Raw genomic sequence first — 23,125 nt, 5'->3', positions numbered from 1 at the left:
CCTTTAAATCTGTTCTTCAGATTATTCGGAAAGCTGGGACAAGTTTTTGCCTCATTACTTTGGTTTAGGTAGTGAACAAAAACTTAGCCTCATCCTTTTCCTATTTTCTACAGGTGTTTGAAACCTAATGAACTAAGAAGCAACAAAGTGCTTGTTTAATGCTCTATATACCTAGCAAAATGGATCCCTGAACTTTGTTGCTGCTTTTAGATAGTGCTGTTAATGCAAATAGTAACTCGTTGGGTTATTCCTGCTTGCAAAGGAGTACCTCCACCTCTTTGTCTCCTTTCCATGCCTTCCTGCTTTTTAATGAATTGTTTTCTGTGATGCATTAATATGATACATTCAGCAAAACACAGATGAAATGCTGCAAAAGATTGCTGTGAAAGCAGTACCTGTGTCCTGTGCAGGGAGTTATGATCAGGACCTTCGTAGACTCAGAGGAAATGATGCATGGGGTCTGTTTTAGTTACTGGATTTCAGTAGCCTGGAACCATTGGACGATATATTCAGCAGAGTTGCGTTGTTTGCAATGGTGTACTGATATAAGCTTTATGCAAAAGTATCTGATATCTCCTCTTCCACAAAAAAGGGACTTCTGGGGGATTTATATATAACTACTACATTGTCAGTTATGTTATGAGTATGTTGCATTCTTTGGATTATTCTACTGGAATAATTTTCATAGCCCTTGTAATCAGAAGCTTGATGAATAAGATTTTGGGTAAGACTTGCATGGTTATATTGTAGTTTTGATGCTTCTCTTGATTGATGGAATTTTGAATTCCTTGTTTAATTTTTTTGTCCTGTTGTTTGTATGAGTGGCATCGGGGGTACAGGGTTTTCTAACAGTGATCCTTATTCTTCCCAGGATTGGTCTTCTCCAATCTCATTTCCTGGAGCCCTTGTAAAAATTAAGCCACTTCTGGTGCTTGTATAATGTGATACGATTGTTCTAGGGGAGTAGACTTTAGCTGAATAATGCCTGCCCTGTCACTAAGCTTTGCTCCTCTATTGAGATGAGCAGGTGATTGCAGAACTTTTTCGAAGAGGATTCATGCAACAGTAGTGTTTTTTTTTGTGGAATGCCCCAAAAATAGATGAGCAGAAGAGCTCTTCATTAAGCACTGATTGTAAACTACCCACTAGATCCATCTGAGGGACCTCAAAAACCTTATCTACAATGGCTTGGGCTCAGTTATCGTTGCTGTGGTGCGTCTGTGGTACAATGGAGATATCTGTGTCAGGCTGGATGCTGCGTGCACGCATGCACACACACTGCCCCTTAGTATCCATGAAGAAATGAAGTGCAGTGTGCATGAGGTTTGATGGATCGGCTTTAGTTTGTCTTCGAGGTGGCTTCTGGCTGGCCTGGCAGCTTTCACTGTGGGTTTGATGGTTGCTGAACAATCTGGTTTTGCACAGTAGCCTTTTGTTCAAGGGAGCCATTTGTTGGGAGTTTTGTGGTATCTGAAAGGTGGCAGCTGTAGTGAAGTCCCCAGATACGGGATATTCCAGTGCGCTGTACTGTATTGTGGTTATTGGGAAACAGAAGCTGCATTGGGCACCCAAAGAATAATTTAAAAGTAGTATCTTGTTGAACATCATTCCATATGTTGAGAGTTAAGACATGAAATATGAACTTCATCCCAGTGGCTTGGTGCAAAGATTTTAACCCGTCTTGGTCCCAGCTATAGTTTGCTTTGCAGATTTCAGTGAGATTTCAGCATAAATAGTGCTTGTTCTTATTCTTCACACAGAACAGGATTTCCTCTAAATAAATACTTGCTTGGTATCCCATTTTACATGCCTTCGTTGTGTGTGAGATTTAGAATAAATTGAGAGGAAGGTTGGCCTGGAGTTTTGTTTTATTTTACAGAGTAATTTATCTAGGTGGCTTTTTTGAAGTGGAGGGTCTACCTAAATGTTGTGTAAAGTTGTTCATAATTTGTTTTATTTTTCCTCTCTTATGACAGTGATCCGAGCTAAAGTTGTGGGGAAGAAGCTCATGAAAGATGGACCATTTGGAACTATGCGATACACAGTCAAGCAGATGAAGGTATGTTTGCAGACACTTCACATAGGCTTTATGATATGATAATGATTCTAATTAACATGTAATAACAAACAGAGTTTACATACTTAAAGTAACAGCACCTCAACTTTTCATATTGGTCAGCCGGAATGGAAGGTAACCAGCAATTGGTAGAAATTTGCCTGGAGAGGGAAACGGAGCAGGAGGAGGTCGTTCCTGACATACAATGCTGAATACCTGAATTCTTCCTTTATTTTAAACATTTCTGGTAATAAAAGATGCCAGATGGGCTTCTCTAGATACTGGAGTCCTGTTTGTGTTCAACATACATGGTGTTAGACTGTGGAAATGCAAGCTCATCTATGCAGCACTTTCATTAAATTCAAGATGTGGTGGTGGTAGGGGGTCTGCCGGCCTTTGGAGAGTGGTCTTTCATCTCTTATTTGCTTGCATTCTTTGTGACCACCAGTTAGAATGATGGCATTTTTTTCCATGTACTGAACAAATGAAACTCATGTAGTGAAGTCTTTATATAAAGCTAAACCAAACACTGTAGCTTTCAAATAAAGAAGAGCTGTAAAGTATTGACTCCGAGGTGAAAAGAGGTAGATCTCCTATACCAGTTGCTTGGCTTTTCTAGTTCCTCTCTTCAGAGCTCTAATTCTTCGCTGCACAAACTGCACTCAACCTGCTGCTTTGGACCTTTTTTTTTTTCTTAAACTGACCCCCTTGTTATGTAATGCTAAAAATCAGCCCTAGATTGTTTTTCTTGGCTATGCCATTCCAGTCATAAGACTGGTTTATGTCTTTAAAAAAAAAAGAAAGGGAATGGAAAAGCTTGGCAGAGACTGTAGAAATCTGAAACATATTAGACAAAGTAAAGGTTCAGAAAAAAACAGTCACTTGCCTGCCTCTTAACAGTAACTCTCTTTATAAGGCAGTTTACAGCTAAGCACGAAAGCTGGGAGGAGGAGACGCAAAGCCTGTTTCATAAGCTGTCGCAAAACCACACACGTAGCCAAATCTGGTCCTGGCATGGCTCTTCCACTAGAGTGGAATGCTTGCACTTTGAATAAGAGGGTGTGAGGTGCTGCGCTTACTAACTTCCTTAATCTTAAAAATTTATTTTTAAGATTCAAAAGGAAATACATATTTTTGTTAATTAACTTGTATTTGTAAAAAAGGCAACTGGCTATATTGGCAACAATGCTGCCACTCTCTTTTTTTTTTTTTTTAATGGCTATCGCTGGCCTCATCAGGCTTGCAGTGCTCTGTGCAGTTCTTGTCCTGCTTTGTCACGCTCCGGCGTAGCCAGTATACCCCACTTCACAAAACTACTCAATGTCCACATGCTGCAGTGGCTTTTTTTTTAATGGCTATCGCTGGCCTCATCAGGCTTGCAGTGCTCTGTGCAGTTCTTGTCCTGCTTTGTCACGCTCCGGCGTAGCCAGTATACCCCACTTCACAAAACTACTCAATGTCCACATGCTGCAGTGGCTTTTTCTGCTCCTGCAGTGGCTTCTTCAGCTCTTTTTTTTTTTTTTCTTCGATTTTGTCTACATCTGTTCAGGACCCCTACTTTTTCCTCCTACTCAGTTCCAAAAGTTTGGTGCTTCCTTTCTAACATATGACCATGAACAGGGTCCAGTGGTGATCTAGAATAACAGAAGTCCCCAAAATGAATTATTACCCTTTACCAACCATAACGTTAGCCTCTCTCCTAACTAATGATACAGCCTGCCCCGTTGTCAGCCAGTGAGCTGCAGTGTCAGAGATCTCTGGAACAGCATTAAGCATTCCTCCTCTGATCTGGGAGTTTGCAGTAGTGTCTCTGCTATGAATAGAAAAGGCTTCTATGTGTCTGCTGGCATGGGGAGGAGCATAAGCCCAGGCAAGGTGAGCATGTTGAGTGGAGCAGCAGCTACTCTACCATCATGATTGACACCATTGTGTCAATCTTTAAATAAGACGCCTGAGCCTGTCCTGGCTGTTTTCCTTGGCTTATTCTGCAGCACAGGGCCAGGGTGTTTACAGCAGATGCTGCAGTAATCTGCAATGTCCTCATGCCGAGACCACAAGAGAACAATTGCCTTTTTGCAGGAGCAGTTCCACAGTGTTTTATTAGGAAGCTACATGTCCAACAAAAGTAAGAGTGATTTTAAAGGGGAGATCGTGTGTTGGTCATGTTGTCTATACCTGCTACATAGATGGTGGGCTGGTGAGATGTTCCATTGCACATTTGACTGTGACCTTTGGCAGGAAGGAACCTGAAGCAGTCAAAGTGCTCAGTAGAACTGGAATGTCCGGAGAACATAGTTCTTGATAAACAAACAAACCAAGTGTCTTTTTTGAAACCCTGCTGTCTTTCTGCTGAGCTTAGAGACTTCGGTATAAAGAGGGATTCAGCTCCATGCAGTGAGGGAGTTCAGAGTGATGCAGCAAATCTCTCCCTTGCTCACCCCAATGAAAGCTGACTGTCCGCCTGCTGAAAAGAAAACTAAGGAGGCCTATGACTCTGCACAGCTGCATGGGAACAACTCTGAAGATAAAACTAACATGTCAGTGTTTTTTGGCCACCTATAAACCCATCTGCACCTGCAGATGAAAAATAAACAAGCCATTTAGTCTATCAGTGTGTACTGAATTGCCTGTGAAAAGCATTGAAAGCCTTGAAAGGCAACAAACAAATCTTTGTATTTCTTTCATTGGTTCCTTGGAGTTCGCTGTGGCTGATTCTTGCTCTTACTAACACTCCTGAACTCGTTGCTGAATTTCGTAACTAAACCAGCCTGGGGCCTAGACTAGAGCACAAGGTCAGCCCATGGGCACAGAACAGCGCCAGGCTTTCTAGCATTCAGGTTTGTTGTCTGAAAAGGCCTTGTGCTTTTCCAAGCACCCCCTGCCTTACCCCACTGCTTTCTCAAATAATTTAAGAATATCTCAGGATCACGTGTCAGAAATCTGCACAGGACTGATCTAACCCCTGCACGTTCTGTGATGCTGCAGTGCATTCTGAGAATGGCCCAAACCTATTTCAGGAAACTGCAAAGGAAACAAGGAGATAAGATATTTCTACTCCATGTACACAAACAGTCCTGGTTGACCATGGCAGCACTCTGCACGGGCTACCAGAAGCAAGGAGGCTTTCCTTGGTTTGTTGCTAATCCGTAAAATGCGTCAAAGGGGTGAAACCTGGTAGTCCCAAGAGGAAAGAAGTGGGGTGGGATTAATTTAGTTTAATTTTAGACAGACTAAAACGGGGTGTTGAGTCTTTCCTGCTCTCTTGATTGTCAGTGGAGAGAGACAGGAACCACTAAAATGTAATTCAGCCCACCAGTTGTAGACAGCTATTTTAGGATGGGCTGAGTTGTTCTGGAGGTGCCCGTCCTTGGCATTTGACTAGAGAAGATGCCTAATTCATACGAAGTGCCTAAATTTTAGGTAGCTAAAGGTTAGGCAAGATGACTCCAAGCCTTGGTATCTAGTGCGACCTCACATGGGAGGGAGGAACATTGTATTACAGGGTGAAGTTAATCATGCAGCAGGAACCACCACAGGATTTGCATGTGCATTTCTGAGGCAGTATGGGGGCTGCTAAGGGGAATGCTGACACAGCTGGAAATAGAGCAGCACTAGCAGGCACCACCATGTGACGCTTGCTAATACTTTGTTCCCTGTCATTATGCTTCTGAAAATACACATTTGTGGCGACAGGAGGACTCCAAGGGTAGCAGTTAGGAGAGAGGCTAGCTTTATGGTTGGTTTTCTTCTGACTGGTCTAATAGCACTTCCAGGATATTTTGTGTATCCAAAAATAATGCTTAAGGTATTGTTTATTTGTTTTGAAAGAGAGCATCCGTAGAAGATTCCCCCTTGCCAAATTTTCTTTTTCCTCCCCTGAGAACCAAGATTGTGCTGAATTTTCTTTAGTCATCAGAAGATGAGGCAGGCCTTTTCTGCCCCCAACACTGGGTCAATTAGCGTGGCAGTTGCTAGCATTGATGAGGGTCACTGAGGAGTGAGATGAAGTGCTTTTTGAGAGGCTGAGCATGCTTCCTTCAGCAACCCTGACAGTGCTGTCCCTGATGGTAAAGTGAACAGGAAATTAGGTTCAGGAGTCAAAAACCAAACCCCAGTTCAGCACCACTAGTTATTTCATAGGCAGTCATGTTGAGCTTGATGGTGCAGAAGATGCGAGGAGTGATGACTGTAAGGGTCCTGTAGGAAGGGCCTGAGCACCTTCTCAGAGGGAGTGATTAGTCTAGCTTGTAGCCCTTTCTGTAAGGGGGAGAATGGGCTCAAAGTGTGCCTGTGCACATGTAGACTTTATAGCACAGATATTTAATTAGCCCGACACTTCTTGGAGCTTAGCACTCTGAGTGACAGATCACTTGTGCTGCACATGCACAGCATTCAGCTCTCTGCAGTGTAGATAATGCACTGCCTGGAGAGACTGGGCAGCCCCAGCTGTTATCTTAGCTAGTTTTATCTGTTTAGATACTGTTATCATAGCTTCTTGGTGTGATGCCCACTAGAATGGGGTCTGAACGCGGTACCCTTGTGAAGCAAGGCAGAGCTGTTCTATGGAGGAGGAACAAAAGTGTACTGAGGGCTAAATAACTCATCCAAGGACAGACAGGATGCTCGTGCCAGAACCTAGATCTCCAGCTATCTTGAGCATATTGGAAAATCTGAGTAGATCATCCCATTCCAAGAAAATTGCAGGGATAAAGTAGGCATTAGGCAAGGTTCAGTTCTTACATACTCATTGAAAGACTTTGCTCACTCATGGACACAATGGTGTATTCCAAACATGATCTGTGAGCTGTTGTTGGTACAGTATGATTGATTTTAAAAAATGCTTTCCTTGCCTATTGCTGGGTGTAGAAGGAAGGCTGGAAAATGCAAACCCTTTAGCATGTCTTTTACTGTACACAGCAGGGCTGTTACTGAGGTGTGATACTGTTGTAAGATTATGCTGGTTGGGGTGATATAAGGAGGAAAAAAAACCTGGCAGACATTCTGTGGATGCCCAGAAGATAGTTTGACCTCTCAACTCAGCAGAATTAGTAGTAAGTTTTTTTTGGTTTTTATATGCAGTATACGGGCCTAGCATAAAATCCGTTAAATCAATAGACATCCTTTCACTGACTTCATAGAGGTATGAATCAGGGCCCTAACACCAGAAGGAATAGCACAGATGAATTCTGTAGAAGAAGAAGGTTTGTTGTTTTTAAAGGTGGGGGAGGCCAGGATAGTGAAAGAATAACAAATGGGGACACCCATATCCCATACCCTGGATAATAGGGGACTTCAGGAAATAGAATACAGCATGGAGGAGAATGCCACTGCTCAGGTGATACAGCAGCAAGGATTTATATCTCTGGGATTGTTTGGGATTTTTTTTCCTCTTTTGCCTCACTTTAATAGTTACAGTTAAACTGAATGTGAATGTGCTCTCTATCAATAAAGCTGACAGAGAAAAGGATAGGCTGGGAAATGCTTTGAAACTGTGATTCTCTCTGACACCTATTGTTTTCCTTTAACTTTTAAACATTGGTCATTCATACAGTTGGTGGGGAAGAGAGGGAGACTGAATACATTGAAAAGATAACCAAATTTTAGAGATGAAATTTGGAGGAAAATCATCCTCAATGTTTCAAAATTAGGATATGTTTTATTGGGTCCAATGTATGCATGCAGCGGTTTTTTCGTTGCTATGCACAGACTTCATAATGCCACTAACAGGTGTGCATGAGTTTCCCTAAATTGCAGCGGTAAGGTCAGATCAGATAGGGACACGTGGTAATTTCTGACTGAATCCAACTGCCAGTATATCTGTGGGTTCATATTTCAATTAAAATGAACTGTATGTTGGCTTCCACTTAAGAAAGATTATGAAAAAGGAGAAGGAGCATAGAGGAATTATGTGTACATGGTATTTTCTTTATGGTGCCCACCAGTACCAGGCTAATTTTAGGAGATGGGGTAAAATTCTGTTTCTGCATTCCTTTAGTTAGGGAAATACTAAATCCTTGCTGAGGTCAGCAGGAGCTGCATATGCTAGGCATTTGAGAAGGAAGTGTCTGGCTTGATGACTTAGATCAAGCGCCAAAGGTTTGAAACTCTTACAGCAGCAACACTGGAAAATAGGGTCATTGTTTAAAAGAAAAATCCCTTAGTTTGGAAAAAATGGTTTAAATCACATGAAGGAGAAAGATTCCAAACTTGAAGTAATTTAATTTCTCCCTAATTATGAGCTATATAAAGAAAAAAAATTCTTTGGGATGTTGGCAGAGCTTCCAGTGTTGGCACTTTGCTCACTCAGTGCCACTGGAACTAATGTGAGTGGGGAAAAGTGGTCCCTGTGCTGAATTGCAATGGCTTGTTAACAAGTGGGTGTTCTCTAGCTGCAGATCTGGTAGGGAGACTTGCATCAGAGTCCAGCTAGTGCCGTTAGTCCTTCACCCTTGTGAAAACTAAAAGTTCACTGCTTGCCACCACAGTCTAGGAACATATATTGTAAAGAATCTAAGTGAAAAGTCATCATCTTAAGATGACTTAAAGCATTTTTATTTGTTTCTCCAGATGTACAAGGGCTTCCAGATAATGCCACATGTTCAGTACATCTACACAGAAGCCTCTGAGAGTCTTTGTGGAGTCAAGCTGGAGGTCAACAAGTACCAATATCTGATTACAGGTAAAGGACAGTGTACTTCTTCGTAATCAAAACGTCTTCTGTTCTATACATACACCTGCTAAGGACATGGGCAGCTGTGTAGACAGCTCAATACGCAGCTTCCCAAGTGTTAAGATGGCCAACAGTATTTTGGTGTTCAGTATTCTTTAATGCTGAAAGTCATTTCACTCTCTGGATTTCCCTCTCTTTCCTAAAGTATCTCTTATACCTAGCCCTGTTGTGACAAATATGCTGTATGACAGTCCACAGCTGTCAAGTCATACCTGAGCTGGCATGTCTGTCACAGGGAATTGGTTGCTACTGAGCTGCGCTAGAAATGGAAGATCCCTTTCGGAATGAGCTGGAGAAACGCAGGTTGCTGAGATGGGGGGATGCAAGGAGATAGAGATGTGGCAGTTGCCAAGTCTTGTTTCTAATGAAGGTGTCAATTCACTTAGTTTTGCTCTGTTGTTGAGGGGAGCTTGACAGTATTACTCACCTGCATGTTGTTGCTGGTGCTTACAGCTGGAACAACAGTCCTAACTTACAGAAGTGCTGTAATCTTGCTGGCCAGAGATTCCTGAACCAGTTAATAAAAAGAAAGCAGTTGCTGAGCAGTGACTGAAGCCAAACATATTGAAAGCATTAGCAATCTCAGGAAACGAGAAAAGTGCTTGAGCTGAGAAGTGCTAACTTGTGACCATGTCTCTGTTTTCAAGGCCGCGTGTATGAAGGGAAGGTTTACACTGGCCTTTGCAATTGGTATGAGAAATGGGACCGGCTGACTCTGTCCCAGCGTAAAGGACTGAATCATCGTTATCATCTGGGCTGTGGATGCAAGGTATGTGCATCTCTAATTAGGTAGCGTTAAGACATTCAAACCCTAGAATTCTGTTTCCCTTGGCTGGTAGTACCAATGATGCTGGTGAACAGCCAGGAAGAGAAATGGAGGACAACAATTTTTACAGGGAAAAAGTAAAGCTCAGCTTTAGTATTGAGACCAGAGAATAAAAATGCAGAGTCTATGCCTTTTTAATGTCCTGTTGGAGTTAATTGGGGTTGGGGAAGGCTTTCAGAACCCACGCAGAATAGCTTGCAGGTGAATGAATTCAGGTACCAGAGGCTTGGCAAGATACGTCCAGCTTTTTTCCTATGTAAACATTTTGAGTGCTTAAAACCTCACAGCCTGGCACTGGCACTAAGATTTTTGCTCATGGCCTCAGGCCTGCAAAAACATAGACACAAGCTCGACTTTTCTGCACCTGAAAAGCCCTTTTGACTCTGGAATTACCTGTGTATGTGAAGCTAAGCACGTGCTTACCGAACTGAGGCTGAATTTTGGGTTAGTAAGCAAGGTTGGAGGGAGTGGAATTTTGAATCCCTTGTCTCTGGTAAAAAAGACATTTTATATAAGGTTGTTTTTTCATGTAGCCTTACCTGATTGCTCTTTACAATTGCAGATTAGGCCTTGCTACTATTTGCCCTGCTTTGCCACTAGAGTGTATTTGGACAGACATGCTCTCCAACTTTGGCCACTCAGGACACCAAGCGAAGCACTATGCCTGCATCGAGAGGATGGAAGGTTACTGCAGCTGGTATAGAGGATGGGCGCCTCCAGATAAAACGATAATCAATGCCACAGATCCTTGAGCACGCTATCCCTTCCTTATCTCCCCTCTCCCTTACTTGTGGCTGATCTTCCTTTGGACACTAACTCTTACCAGATCATGATGATGACAATGAAATTAGTGCCTGTTTTCATGCAAATTTTAGCACTTCGAACACTTAAAGAAAAGGAAAAAAAAAAAGAAAAGAAAAAAGTCTGTGCTACCTTACTGAATTTGTAATCACCTTTTCCATTTTTTGATACCACTCATTTTGACCAGACGACATTTGGGAGCTTACTTTTGCACACCAGAGGGAAAAATGGGAGGGAAAAAGAAAAAGAAAAAAAAAAGATGGAGCTCTTGCTCTCTTACACGTTTCATTAGCTGTAGCAATACAATCTCTATTTTTTTAGGAAAACAAAAATCAAAAAACTATGCCAATTAGGCACTGTTTTCTTCTATGCGCTGGCTTCCCATCACCCCTCCTCATGCACTAAGTGCTGAAAATACGTAGACAAATCTATTTGAAGGAAAACAGGTTTCATTAATCAGATTGGCAAATGAAACTAACTGAAAAGAAGCCCAGCCTAAACTCTGGAAAAAATGACGTCCAAAAGAAATCCTCCTCTATGGGAGAGATTGGCAATGTGATTGACTCCAGCAGTGGGAGAATTCACCTGGTGTGTCTGACCACATCATCTGGTAAAAGCATTGTTGACTGATTGTCCTAGCTAATTCAGTCACAGTGTGAATGCAACAGCACATTTGAAGTTCTGGGTCTCCCCAGAACAAAACAGAGAGTATTTTGTATTTTTGTTGTTGTTTAAAAAAAACAAAAGCCCCATCCCCTATGTTCAGGGAGGTAAATCCACCTACAGCAGAGCAGATGAAATGCTGTGCCATCCTGTTTGGCCCCTGAAATTTTTGCAGCTTAGCTTCACCAGCAAAACCAGCTTGTGAACACCTTAAACCAAACAGATGCAAAAATACCAGCTGTAAATCAATCACATGGAAGAGGGAAAGGGGAGACTTGCTAGAGCTCTTACTATTAAAAAAAAAAAAATCTATTGCCAAAATAGTGTTTTGCTGAACTAAGATGTATATACACATAATGACATAAGCTATTTTTGACAGGACGTGGAATTTTTTTGGTGTTATAAACAAAAGAATGGTTTGATTATGTTTTAAAGACAGAAATATTGACATTCCGAGTCAGTGAGTTGTTTTTAAGATATTGAAGCTCCAGTGTATCTGCAGTAGTGGCTACAGTCATTGTTTCCTCTGTACCTCCTTGCACCACGGTTCCTCCCCTGCAGCTACACTAGCTGCATTTGTTTATATAGTGAAAGGAAGTATGTGTGGGGGCTAGGCAAGGAAGAGTGGTCTCCTAATAAGTGCTGGCTGGGATCATAAAATTTCAGCTGCCCAGAGGATTCCTTCTGTGTCAAGTGCTGTGTTTCCCTCTAGGCACTGTTAAGCATAGCTCTGTGCATGCGCTCATACTATATCCTGCAGTGATGTGGGAGGAGGAGCCTTACTGTCTTGTGCTTTGCTGTTGACTGGAGAAGTTTTTTCGTTCTATTTTGTTTTTTATTAAGAAAACTATAATATAATTTTTCTTATCAAATAAAAGTATTTTAAGTTTTAATGATGGTGAAGAAGGGGTGCTGACAAAATGGGTGACTGAGTTTCGGATGGGGAGGGCTTGGGCAGGGAGAAGATTATGCTTAACTTCATTTTTGTATTATTATGATTATTTATCTTAAGTTTCCATATATCTTCAGTTCATTCCACTTAGAAAGCAGAGCTGCCACCAGCAGGAAAAAGTGTTGCAGTGATTCTAACCTGGGGCAATACAGCATTTTACAGTCAGTGACCTCGATTGCTGGAGTGTTGTTTGGGGCCTCTTTGCCAAATGGCAAGGGTGTCTGAGATGGGCCCTGATGCATATTTACGTTCCTCGCATGCTACCAGAGCTCTGCCAGACGTACATCCCCCGAAATGCCCCATTTACTAGATGAATTGTTGCAGCAAAAAGCACGTAGCTTCATTTTTAACATGAGCTTTAAAGGGCATTTTCAAAGAGTTGATGTAAGAGGTGCCTAGGTCTGCTGTGTATTTTTTTTCCAGCTGCTCTGAGTGGCAACGCAGCACAAAACGCACTGAAAGTCTGTTGGATTCTCCTGTGATTCAGGCTTGGAACACTTTTCAGAAGTCCTCTTCTCTGTGACTACTCCTAAATTATGGGTTGGAGATGAGAGGGAGAGTAGGGTGCTTCACAGCACCCATCATGGGATCAGGTGGTCAGTCAGAAGGTTGCCCCTTTTGGCAGAGAACGGAGTTGGGCTTTGGGCACAGTGGAGCAATCTCTGTTTGAGTTGTGCACGGCTGACAAAATCTCTGAAAGTCACTGAGGGCAGAGTGGAGTCAGCCTCGCCACCCTCACTGTTCACATCGTGTGGAGTCGGCATCGCTGGAGACAGCCTTCCTCATGCTCAAGGCGACTTTGCAAAGCTCACGTCTCTGAGCTGCAGCTACTTGTCACGGCTTTGGAAGGCTAAATGAAAATGCCCCTTGATGCAGTGAAGTGTTGATTTGAAATTTCATTAAACTGCAGCTCTGCATATTTTACCTGTCACTGATTCATTTAGCTAGCTGAGACATCACAGTATTGCACTCAAATTATCGTGAAAATATTTGCGTTCTAATGCTATGAGGACTTGTGTCCCTAAGTAGGATATAATGTAGCTATATGCTTTGTAAACAACAAAACAGCAGATGCATTACCAGAAAATGAAGCGTATTCCCATTTTATATTGCAGATGGTAAAATATTTCTGAGATGCAGACAGCTAGACCGGCAAGAGTTGGGGTTTGGTAGCAAATCTTTCCCCTTGCTGTGTAAAGAAAGAGTTGTCAAGACTTTTAAAAATGTGGAGCCAAAAGGAGGGGGAAGAATCCAGTAAAAATACATTTCTTTTGGGAGGCTTCTTAATTTTGTTTCTGTGCATGCTATCAGGGACATGTATTTCTTGGGCTAAGCTTGTGCTTGCATTAAGAACCTGACTGAAGGCTCCCTTGAACCGGGAGGGAGCCATTAAATGGATTGAACAGGCTCTAAATCAGGCTCAAAGACTTCTTCCTTTCTATCTGCTCTCTTTTCTTCTGTCTTGCTAAGTCACTTCTGCCTGCCAATGGACAAAACTCTCTCCCTCATTACAGCAGGCCATGCAATATACGGGAACACCACGCATGGAGATGTGAGGAGGCAGGTGTGAAGTTCTCCCAAAATGTTAGGCTATGGAGCATACAATGGCTTGCAGCAGCACAAATATCTTCCTGTCACCTCTGACATGCTCCTCACTTGACCCCATAATCTAAGGTCAGAGGAACTGTCAATGGCACAGCTCATGTGAGCACAACATGTGTACAGGATGAGGGCTTCCCCCCGCCCCCATGCTTTAGATGCACCAACATTATTAAAAGTACTTTTTAAAATGCTAGCTCCCTTCTAGACTGTTGCTGTTCGTTTTCTTGTTTATAGATATTTTTCCTTATTTGCTTGAGAGTCTTTTCCCCTTTAAAATTAAAAAAAAAAAAGAAAAAACATATTCAAGGTTTGGGAAAGATTGGATTCAATTTTCCTTTTCCAAAATGGAGCGGGTAGAGAGCAGGAGATGTGTGCATGGAGTACCTTGAATAAAGTCCTGTTGTGGGAGGCTTCTCCCCTCCACTATATGGCACAAAACTACCATTTTAGGCCTAAATTTCCCATGTTTTGAAGAGTTACATCGTCCTTTAGATAGGACTATTCTAAAATCTAAATATATCGCTGTATCCCATTCATACTTGGCTGGAGCGAAAAGCTACCTCAGGGTGATGGGAAACATGCTGTTGTGTTTTTTACGGTAAAGGCTGAAGTAAAGGCCTCCATGGGAACAAGTTTCCATTCTTTCAGATGTCTCTGAAAGTATATCTCACTTACAATGTATTTTATAGCTTGGAAAGGCAGAACAAAATTTAGGGAACTGCAAAAACTCTTTGTCTTTTTTAGAATAAGTGTCTTTTGGGGCTAACAGTCTTGAGAAAAATCTTTAAAATCCACTAAACATTTGCTGCTGCTTTGCCTGTACTGGCTTCTCATTCTTCCTGACACTTTCCTTCCTTCATAGAGCCACTCTGCTGTTCCTGATAGTCATGGAAACTTGGGGAGGGAACCAAACAAGTGTGAAAAATCTTGTCCAGAAGGAATGTATTTGTTGCTAAATTTTCTAGCACTGTTTACAGTTTTCCTCCATGTTATTTATAAATTTTATATTCAGTGAATGTATATTGTCTTTTAAGGTAATGTTGCATAATGTTCACTTTTTATAGTGTCCTTTTATTCTAAACAGTAAAGTGGTTTTATTTCTATCACAGACATTCTGTCTCTGCTTCACTTATATTAGTTTCTGTCCACTTCAAATGTACACAAATGGATTTGCAAGTGGATTTATTCATTTCCTTCCCTTTCTTGATACTGTTTTATTGGGCCCAAAGCAGATATTCCACCTCTGGCAATTTTTGCTCTTTGGCAAAGATCCCTCCAGCAGTCCCTCCCCCTTCTTAAGAAGCTGATCTCTCTAAGAATTGTTATTGGGGTCATAAGCCCAGAAGACGCAAAAAATCCCTTTTGAAGTTAATGTATCCCACTTGTTAACTGGCCATAGGGGGTCACTACAGAACAAGGCGGTCATTATGGCTGTCATGTAGCACCAGTAGGGCCTTAGAAGAACAGTTGCCAGATTGCTCTTATTTCCAGTAAACTGATCACTGCGGGGAGGGTGGAAAGGTACATGCCCATGGCAAAGGGAAGAGAGATTCATCTTTCGGATCTTTTCTGCTGTGACATGTCTGAGCCTGGTGTCCTCTCTTTATGTTTACTGTTCAAGGCTGGTTAAAAATGCCCTGTTGTCATGGGAAGGAAACTTCAGAGAAAAAGTTTTCAACTAAATTAAAAAGCTCGCAAAAATCTCTCTTTTACTTTAGGGAAATCTCTATTCTCTGCAGGGATGAAAGAATGAAACAGATCTTTAAATCTGTTCTATGTTTAATCCAAAGGTTTAAAAAGTAAGCTTTGGAAAGTTTTGGACATAGGAGAATGAGGATCTCTTATGTGAGAACTTCATTGCTTAAAGTATATCACATTGCAAAGAGGTAAAACCATAAGACTAGTTATAAACACTTCCAGGGGTTCAACCATCAAAGGACCACAGCATATTTTACAAGTGCTAATGGGTACAGCTTGAAAATGCCTCCAGGAAAGGGAAGAAAAGAGTGGGGAAGGGGGATCATTGTATTCCTATCTGACACATGGAGAAGCTGATGCACAGTGGGCAAGCAACTTTCACAGGTATTTGGTGGAGTGATGACTGCAACAGAGCTTGCTTGGCCTAAGCACTTGCCCTCTCAGCCTTTCACAGCCCAGGATGCTGTGAAGATGCATCTAGAAAGATCTTGAGAAGTTACGTAGATTCATTCTGTGAGGCAGACACCCCACCTGGAAAGGGCTGGCCTGAATATGCCCAAGTGGATTGTTGCTTGTGTAAATGTTTGGAAAGTGACTGATTTAAACCAGGTTACTCAAGCTTGCATATCAACACCAGTGTTTGTGTTCACATGAGATTAGCCACGGTTTAAAAAGGTTCCTGTATTCTTTTGGAAGTAAGCAATAGCATCTGCAAGTAAGCAATAGCATCTCCCGGTAGGTGATCAGTTATAAAGAGGACAAATGTGTGAAATTAAGATCAGTGCTCTGCTAAACCAAACTACTGTGCTGGTAACAAATGCATTTACATGCTGAGGAATCAAGAATCAGATTTCCAGACAAGAAAATAATGCTAAAAGTGCTGGCTAACATATTTGCAATGAAAACCTTAATCAAGTCTTCCAAAGATACCATTCCTGAAGTGATGGTCACACAAACTCACAGCTGTCCTGAAGCATTACAGGTGTCACAAAACCCTCTTTATAAATCAGCGGGAATTAAATGCAACAGGATCTATCAACTAATTTGTCTTAAAAGGCTGCAACAAACTGTCACATAGTGTTTAAGGACTGTCCATTTCTTTATGTCATAAATGATACTACAACTCTTACCACTGCATTACTCAAGTGCTTCACAGCACTCATGACTGTACTTACCTCCATGACGTTCCTGTGAAGTATCAAGTGCTGTTGTCCACACAGCACAGGTAGAGAACAGAGAGATGAAGGACTGGCATTTCAAGGTATTCAGGTACTTAGCAAGCACCAGTGGGATTTTTCACAAGAATCTAAATGAGGCTTCCTTTTGAATTTTGAAGCTCCCGCTAGGTGCCTATATCCTACACCCTATTATGCATTGTGGTTGGCCCTCAGTGTTGCAACAAGTGTGTGAGAAAAGAGGGGTTTGGATGTTTTTGAGCCCTAGTTTGACATCTCGACAATCCTAGTCTTCAGGCTGCCAATGCTGCTTGAGTTCACAATCGAGTGTGGGAAATAAGCTCAGCCAGCCAATGGCTCACATGGGGGGGTCATGGTTCACACAGGGTCTCATCAAAGCCTCAGCCAGGTAAGAAGAGCCACTAATTCACAGACGTAAGCTGGGAGCCAAAATTCATGAAGGACTTACCACCCTTTTAACCCAGGGAAAACAACAGACATGAATAGTTTTAAACAAAGCCACTTGCTTTGCCATGTACTCCAGGACTAAAAGCACCTACGCAGATCTCTTTGGAAGGTGCCCTAAGAGTTTGGTACAGTGCCCAGTAGCCACACAGGGCACTGAGTGTTTAGTTGTTGACAGGAAGACTAGACCCCAGAGCCACTGTGCAAAGGAAACGTTACAAGCTGAAACAACATCTTTTTGAAGAACTCCAATTTGCTTTGAGTACCTAGTCAGGCTGGTAAATGTTTCATGGATGGCAACCACGTGACAGACCAAGCAAACTGACACTATAAAACAAACATCTCTTATGGCCCATGTCCCAAATCATCAACGTATTTTCAACAATTCCAGGAGGGGAAAAAATCCACTTTATCTGAATAAAGTGATTCCGTACTCTAAGGGATGAGATTTTGTTGATTAGATTTTACAACGGATTTTTGTTTTGGTGTTGAGCCTGTTCTAATTTTTCACTTTTTCAGGGTCCATACATGACCTGGGGGACAGTTGGGCAAGAAGAGAAAGAGGTTCCCGAGCACTGCTTTTTGCGTATTTCTTTTAGCTAGTAATTCTCGGGAAGTAGAACTGAGACTCTTCCCAGCATTCCCACTGCCATGTCTTGTGCCCAACCCACATTCGTTGATTCTCCCCCATCCACCCTATAGTCACAAGAAAGCAAAGGTACTCACCATCTGCTTATGGCTTGGGAAGAACGTTTGCTCGACGAGGGGGAACTTCTCAGGACCCAACGAATTGAAGATTTTAATGAGCTGAGAGAACTTGGGGTGGGGGGGGGAAGAGAAAAACAGACACAGCGGATGTCAGCGGCTTACTGTGTAGCAGGTAAGTGCTTGCAAAATGTTCAGATACTGGTGAAGGAGGTGAGAGAAACATATTATTCTGCCTTTCCCACCTTGCTTTCTTGACCTGAGAGCAGCAAGAAAATACCACGTTGCTGTATTTACTCAGGGCCAAGCCAGCCTGTGTACACAAACCTTGGACCAAGAGAGCAGAGAAGGGTTTCAAGAGCCAGAAGGGGATCAGTTTGGGTTTAGTTACAGATCTGCTATGAACAAGCTTTGCTGGAAAGCAAAAAAAATGTGGCTGGGGAGAGGGTGGGAGGGTTCTTCTTGGTAGAGGAAAGGGCTCAGAGGAGAGACCAGGCAGGAAATCAGTGCCACCACTCCTGAGCAGAGACAAAATAAATCAAAGATCTCCCTTGGATCTCTGCCCCACAGCCAAATCAAAGTAAGGCACATTTACCTGTTGTGCTGAAGGGAAGGAGAATTGCTAAGGGACAGAGGTATCTAGAGGGAACTGCCCGTACTACCTGGTTTGAGTGTTAGACCGAGGAAGTATGAGCCCACCGGCAATCATAACTGACATCTATTACAAACCAAGGGTCTCCCAACAGCCCCCCATGCATGGCCGGAGAAAGGGGACATCATCTGCTACCCTTGTCCCATCTACCAGTGAGGTCTGAGGGAAGCACCAGTCTGTGAGGGTGGTATCTAGAGAAAGCAGTATGTAACATCAATGGGGAAAGCGACAGTGCTGGTATTTCATGTACAAGGGCGAACGTTTGCCATCGTCCCAGCCTGTTAGCATGAACTTCACCATTATCATCACTGATATAAACTGTTTATCATTCAGGGTTGTGCCCAGCCAGACATAAAGCTCCCCATGGTAGGATGGAGTTTTGATTTCTGTTCAAATTCCTGCTCTGCTTTGGCCATCTGTGAAGCAAGCAGACCATTCTGTACATTGTCTGCAGCCTCCCTGTTCAATCTGTCATTGATCAGCTGGAAAAAAACCCCAAAGCTATAGAAAGAAACTTAATAACCACGACAGAAAATGTTGCTGAAACAGGGTTGGTATACCAAAGAGATTAAGAGGTGAGATATATATATATATATATATACCAGAAACCTTCTGGATCTCAGGAGCAACTTAGATTCTTTACAATCACAACCTCTAGCCATCCTGCTTTCTCTCTGAAGAGGTACAGCCCCGTTGCCATGGGCAATGCTGAACTGGCAGTGCTGCTGCAAAGTGGTTAGACTGGCAGCCTTGCAGAAGGCGGAGTAAAGCTGAATAAAGTAGCTTGATTATTTTCATGGACATTAGGAGAATAAAATGACCGGGGATTGCTCCACAGATAAGAATCTTGTTTCCTGTTGAGCTGGTAGATGTGACTGAATTCCCCATTGATGTCCTATTTGCAAAGTAATTTAGAAAATGAATCTAGCCTCCAAGCCCCCTGGAATTTGGTAAAATCAAGTTAAATTAATAAAGTCCTCCAATCTGGGCCAAGTCTCACTCTAAGTCCTTTAAAAAGTTCCTTCAGGTTCCCCATCAAAGCTAGGGATGCATTCATCTTGAAGGATATCTTTGTGTCACCTCTGTGACAGGTGGTAACACACAGGTTAAGGGAAGGAGACAGACATCTAGGGAACCAGGGAAGGGAAAGAAAGCCCTATTTCTTCCCAGTAGCATCAGCTGCCTAATCGTACATTTTCTGAGCACTTCTGAACAACGGCTGAAGCCAGTAAATGTACCAAATCGCAAGCCCAAGGTTACACTGCAGATAAAGAGTGGGCTACTGAGAATGTTCTGCTGAGTAGCTACGTTAGGGCTCCTGTCCTGGTTAGTGGGCTAGTCTAAGCAAAAGCATTTCTGTATAGGAAGTTGAAACTTCACTTGGTGGTGGAGAAGAAATACCCCTTTTGTAGGTAAAGGGCGGTATGGGTGTAAAAAAAATGCAGCCAGTGTGTAAAAAATTAGGCTGCAAGGTGTGTGCCAGTCCCACGCCACATGCTGAAGGGGCAGCTGCCAGCAGATTTGCAGACAAACACAAAGAATCCTTTTGCTAATCTTGTAGGTCAAAATGTGACATTTAAGCAAAGCCACAAAACATCAAGAGGCGGCATATCCCATCACTAACACCACCACCCCTCACATGCATCAGCAGATAAGAGAAAAACTCCCATGTAGAATAATTATCATTGGCAAGGAGATTATTGATGTTGGGGAAGGAGGACAGCTTGCTTCTCTTAACTACTTGCACTAGCCCTGCACATCCTAGAGAAGAAAAATAAAGCCCTGTTTTGACTAGCAAAGTGAGCAAACAGGGCTTAAAAGTTAAACAGAGACAGGGAGAGGAGGAAAAACACCCTGGCTGAGAGCAGCACATGCCCCTCACTGTGCGTGCACGCAGCCCTGGCGAAACATGGACACCGTGAGGTTGAGGCGACATACATTTATCCCAGGAAAACAGCTCAAACAAAATAGCTGGAACAACTGTGCAGCTGACAGACAGCATCCTGACTTGTTCCTTGGGCTTCCTTTTGAAGCACACAGCTCTTGGCTGTTGCTGAAATAACAAGCGTTTCAGACGGCCAGATGAGACACTCGGCCATCTGGGAGCCTCCTCAACGGTCCAAGCCTGCAAAAAGGTCTGATTTTGGTATTGACCCTCATGGGACAATTACCTTCTCTTTTCCTTTTTTTTTGGCAATTGTTAGGGACAGGATACTGGCAAAGAGACGCCCATGTTACATGGTGCAGCAGCCTCTTAGATACCTGACAGCAGAGCTCAAGTAGCACCTCCCAGTGCATTTTACATGGGTAGGAATGTTACTGTCAGCCCTTCAGCTAGATGTAACTGCCCCTTCCACATTTTGGTATCAGTTCTTACTTCCTGTGGTTCCACTGGGTTTAGTGAGATGGCATCCAGACCACAAAGCAGGACACGGGGCAAGGCAACGTGGTGCAGTCCGGGTTTTAAGTGAGATGCCTTGCCTGGCTGGTTGGACATCAGAGTTACTTGCAGGAAGGCTTTACAGAGAAATAAAAAGATCCATGCAGAGGATCTCCAGGCCTTTTGCATATTTTTAAAGTGTCTAGGTCATCAGGGAGCCTATATCCCTTGACAGTCAATAACAGTTTAGCTGGGAGTCTCTTGGACTCTGTAGATGACTGTCTTCAAGACTTCGTATTTCCTGCAGTCTTACAGATGCAAAAATTGCCTTACAGTTACGGACATTACTGCATGTCATATGAGCATTGTTCCCACTGTATTTTGTATTGTAACTTTTATAACACAAAAATTATTATTAGTGGTTGAAGCATTGTGTTTAGGGTGCTTGTAGCATTATTTCTCAATAATTCTGGGATCATCTTAAAACTTAGGTTTCTTAGATGTTTCTCTGTGTGTGAGATCCCCCTGAATACGCCTGTTTCTCTTTCAGAAACGCCTGTTTCAAACTGTGCCTGCGTTTAATGCAAATTTTAACCTTTGAAGAAATTTGTGTATTGCAGTACTGGAAACCTGGCAAATGTCATTAAAAAATGGGGCTGCATGTTTGAGTAAACTCAAGCCCAAACTCAGCTGATTGTAATTAGAGTTGCTGAGAAAAAACATTGTTGCAAATTGCCAAGGAAAAACAGTCTTACTTCCATCCCCCTCCAGAAAATCATAAACATTTCTACGAAATAGAACCATTTTTGGAAAAAATAAAAAGGGAGAGTGAAAAGCACATTTCCCAGGGGTATTTAATTTCATTTCTTCATGTATCTCAACTGTTTTCTACGTCCAAAAAGTTTCCAGTAATCTTTGTTAAGCAGAGCCCTTATTTCAAGATGCCTGTTTTGCAATCAGCGTAGAACATGCACCGAAGTGGTCTGTCCCTATCTCTCATTTCCCAGCTACCACAAAACCAAAATTTTCTGATTCTGCTGCCAGTGAAGCTTTCTGCCCTTAAATGCCCCACTGCAATCTCTACCTGAGCTTCAACCTGAAAAAATTTCAGCAGTGTCAAATACCAGCTCAGATCCCATTTGAGCTCTTAGATTACTTAGTGCGTTACAATCACTGGTTTGGGGGGTGATGTGTGTGCGGCGGCAGTAGGGAAAGGAGGCATTCTGCAAACCTGTTTTGAGTGTTTACAAGTGGTTTCCTTGACTCCTCTGGGAAGGTTGTCTGAGCCAGCTGTATTCCCCGTGAGGAAAGCATGGCACAACCGGACCCAGAATAGCTAGAGCCAAGTTACGGGCAGAGCCAATTTCTCCCACACTGCCTTGCCAGCCCTGCTTTTTCTTTTTCCTTTTTTTTTTTTTTTTTTCCTAATGTGCTGAGTTTGTTTGTTTTCTTTTATTTTAGATTCCTAAAAATAGGCCTGTCGCATCTTGAGGTCCCTGCACACCATTAGAAACATAATTACAAGGCATGAGTTGAAAAATGTCAACTAAACCCTCACTGACTCAACCCCAAAATCAGATGGAATAGACCACATGACTGTCTTCCTCAGCAAAAGCCAGTGTAAATGTGGAGGCTTTTTGTCTGGTCACCGGGGTCAACACGCTTGTGTGAGTAGGAGCAACTGTAGGAAACAATGCAAAGGTGTTGTACTGAGCCTGGTGTTGATCCCTCTCTTCCTCCCCTTTCCGTTGCCAGCAAGCCTTGTCATTCAAATGGGGACTGAGGCCAAATGTGCATCATCCACCTACGCAGTAATGGAAAAGTGAGATTTTTCTCTCTCATTACTGCACTGCAACATTTTTGGAAAAGACAGGACCTTGCTTTTGGTCTCAACAAAACCCCCACGTCATAAAAGGGGTGAAAACTGAGAAGACTATGTCTATTACACTGGTACCTTTTTGGTAGGAAATGAGTTAAATCCAACACTGCACAGTCATGGAAATAAAAGTCTGAGTCATGACAGACCTCAGCTGGATTTGAACTACCAATCAACACACTGAAGACTAATAGGGTATTTATTCCAAGGGAGAAACAACAACAACAAAAGGCTTAATTAGGTAATGAGGAAGATATTTACCACTTGCTATAAACATTCCGTCTCACCCCAAGCGAAATTTGTGCAATGAGTAAGGGGAATTCCTAAAAACGTATCTAAAAAAATTTTCCATTGGGGGGCATATTGGAAAGTCTCATCTCCTTGTCACATCCATATAGCTTGCAATTCCCTGCTTCGGTCCTAGAACAATGCAGGGAAAGTTCCATTCTGGGAGCATCAGTGATCAGAGAGGGCACTTTGGGATGAAACCGCTTGGGAGACCCGGATGTGGACTCCAGAATGGTATCAGCATCTGACTTCTTCC

At 42.6% G+C, this 23,125-nt stretch overlaps 1 protein-coding gene across 1 annotated transcript; it reads left to right on the top strand.

The window, feature by feature from the left end:
* Positions 1-1,969: 1,969 nt before the first annotated feature.
* TIMP3 (TIMP metallopeptidase inhibitor 3) lies at positions 1,970-10,504 on the top strand. The gene is given in 5 exon segments (XM_009582408.1): positions 1,970-2,059; positions 8,624-8,735; positions 9,434-9,555; positions 10,175-10,209; positions 10,211-10,504. Coding segments are annotated over 5 exon segments (513 nt in total). The 3' UTR covers positions 10,365-10,504.
* The last annotated feature ends 12,621 nt before the right edge of the window (positions 10,505-23,125 follow it).

The sequence above is a fragment of the Fulmarus glacialis genome, unplaced genomic scaffold (genome assembly GCF_000690835.1).
Source record: "Fulmarus glacialis isolate BGI_N327 unplaced genomic scaffold, ASM69083v1 scaffold14347, whole genome shotgun sequence".
NCBI lineage: Eukaryota > Metazoa > Chordata > Aves > Procellariiformes > Procellariidae > Fulmarus > Fulmarus glacialis.
The sequence above is the reverse complement of the archived record's forward strand: the minus strand, read 5'-3'. Positions and strand labels throughout refer to the sequence as shown.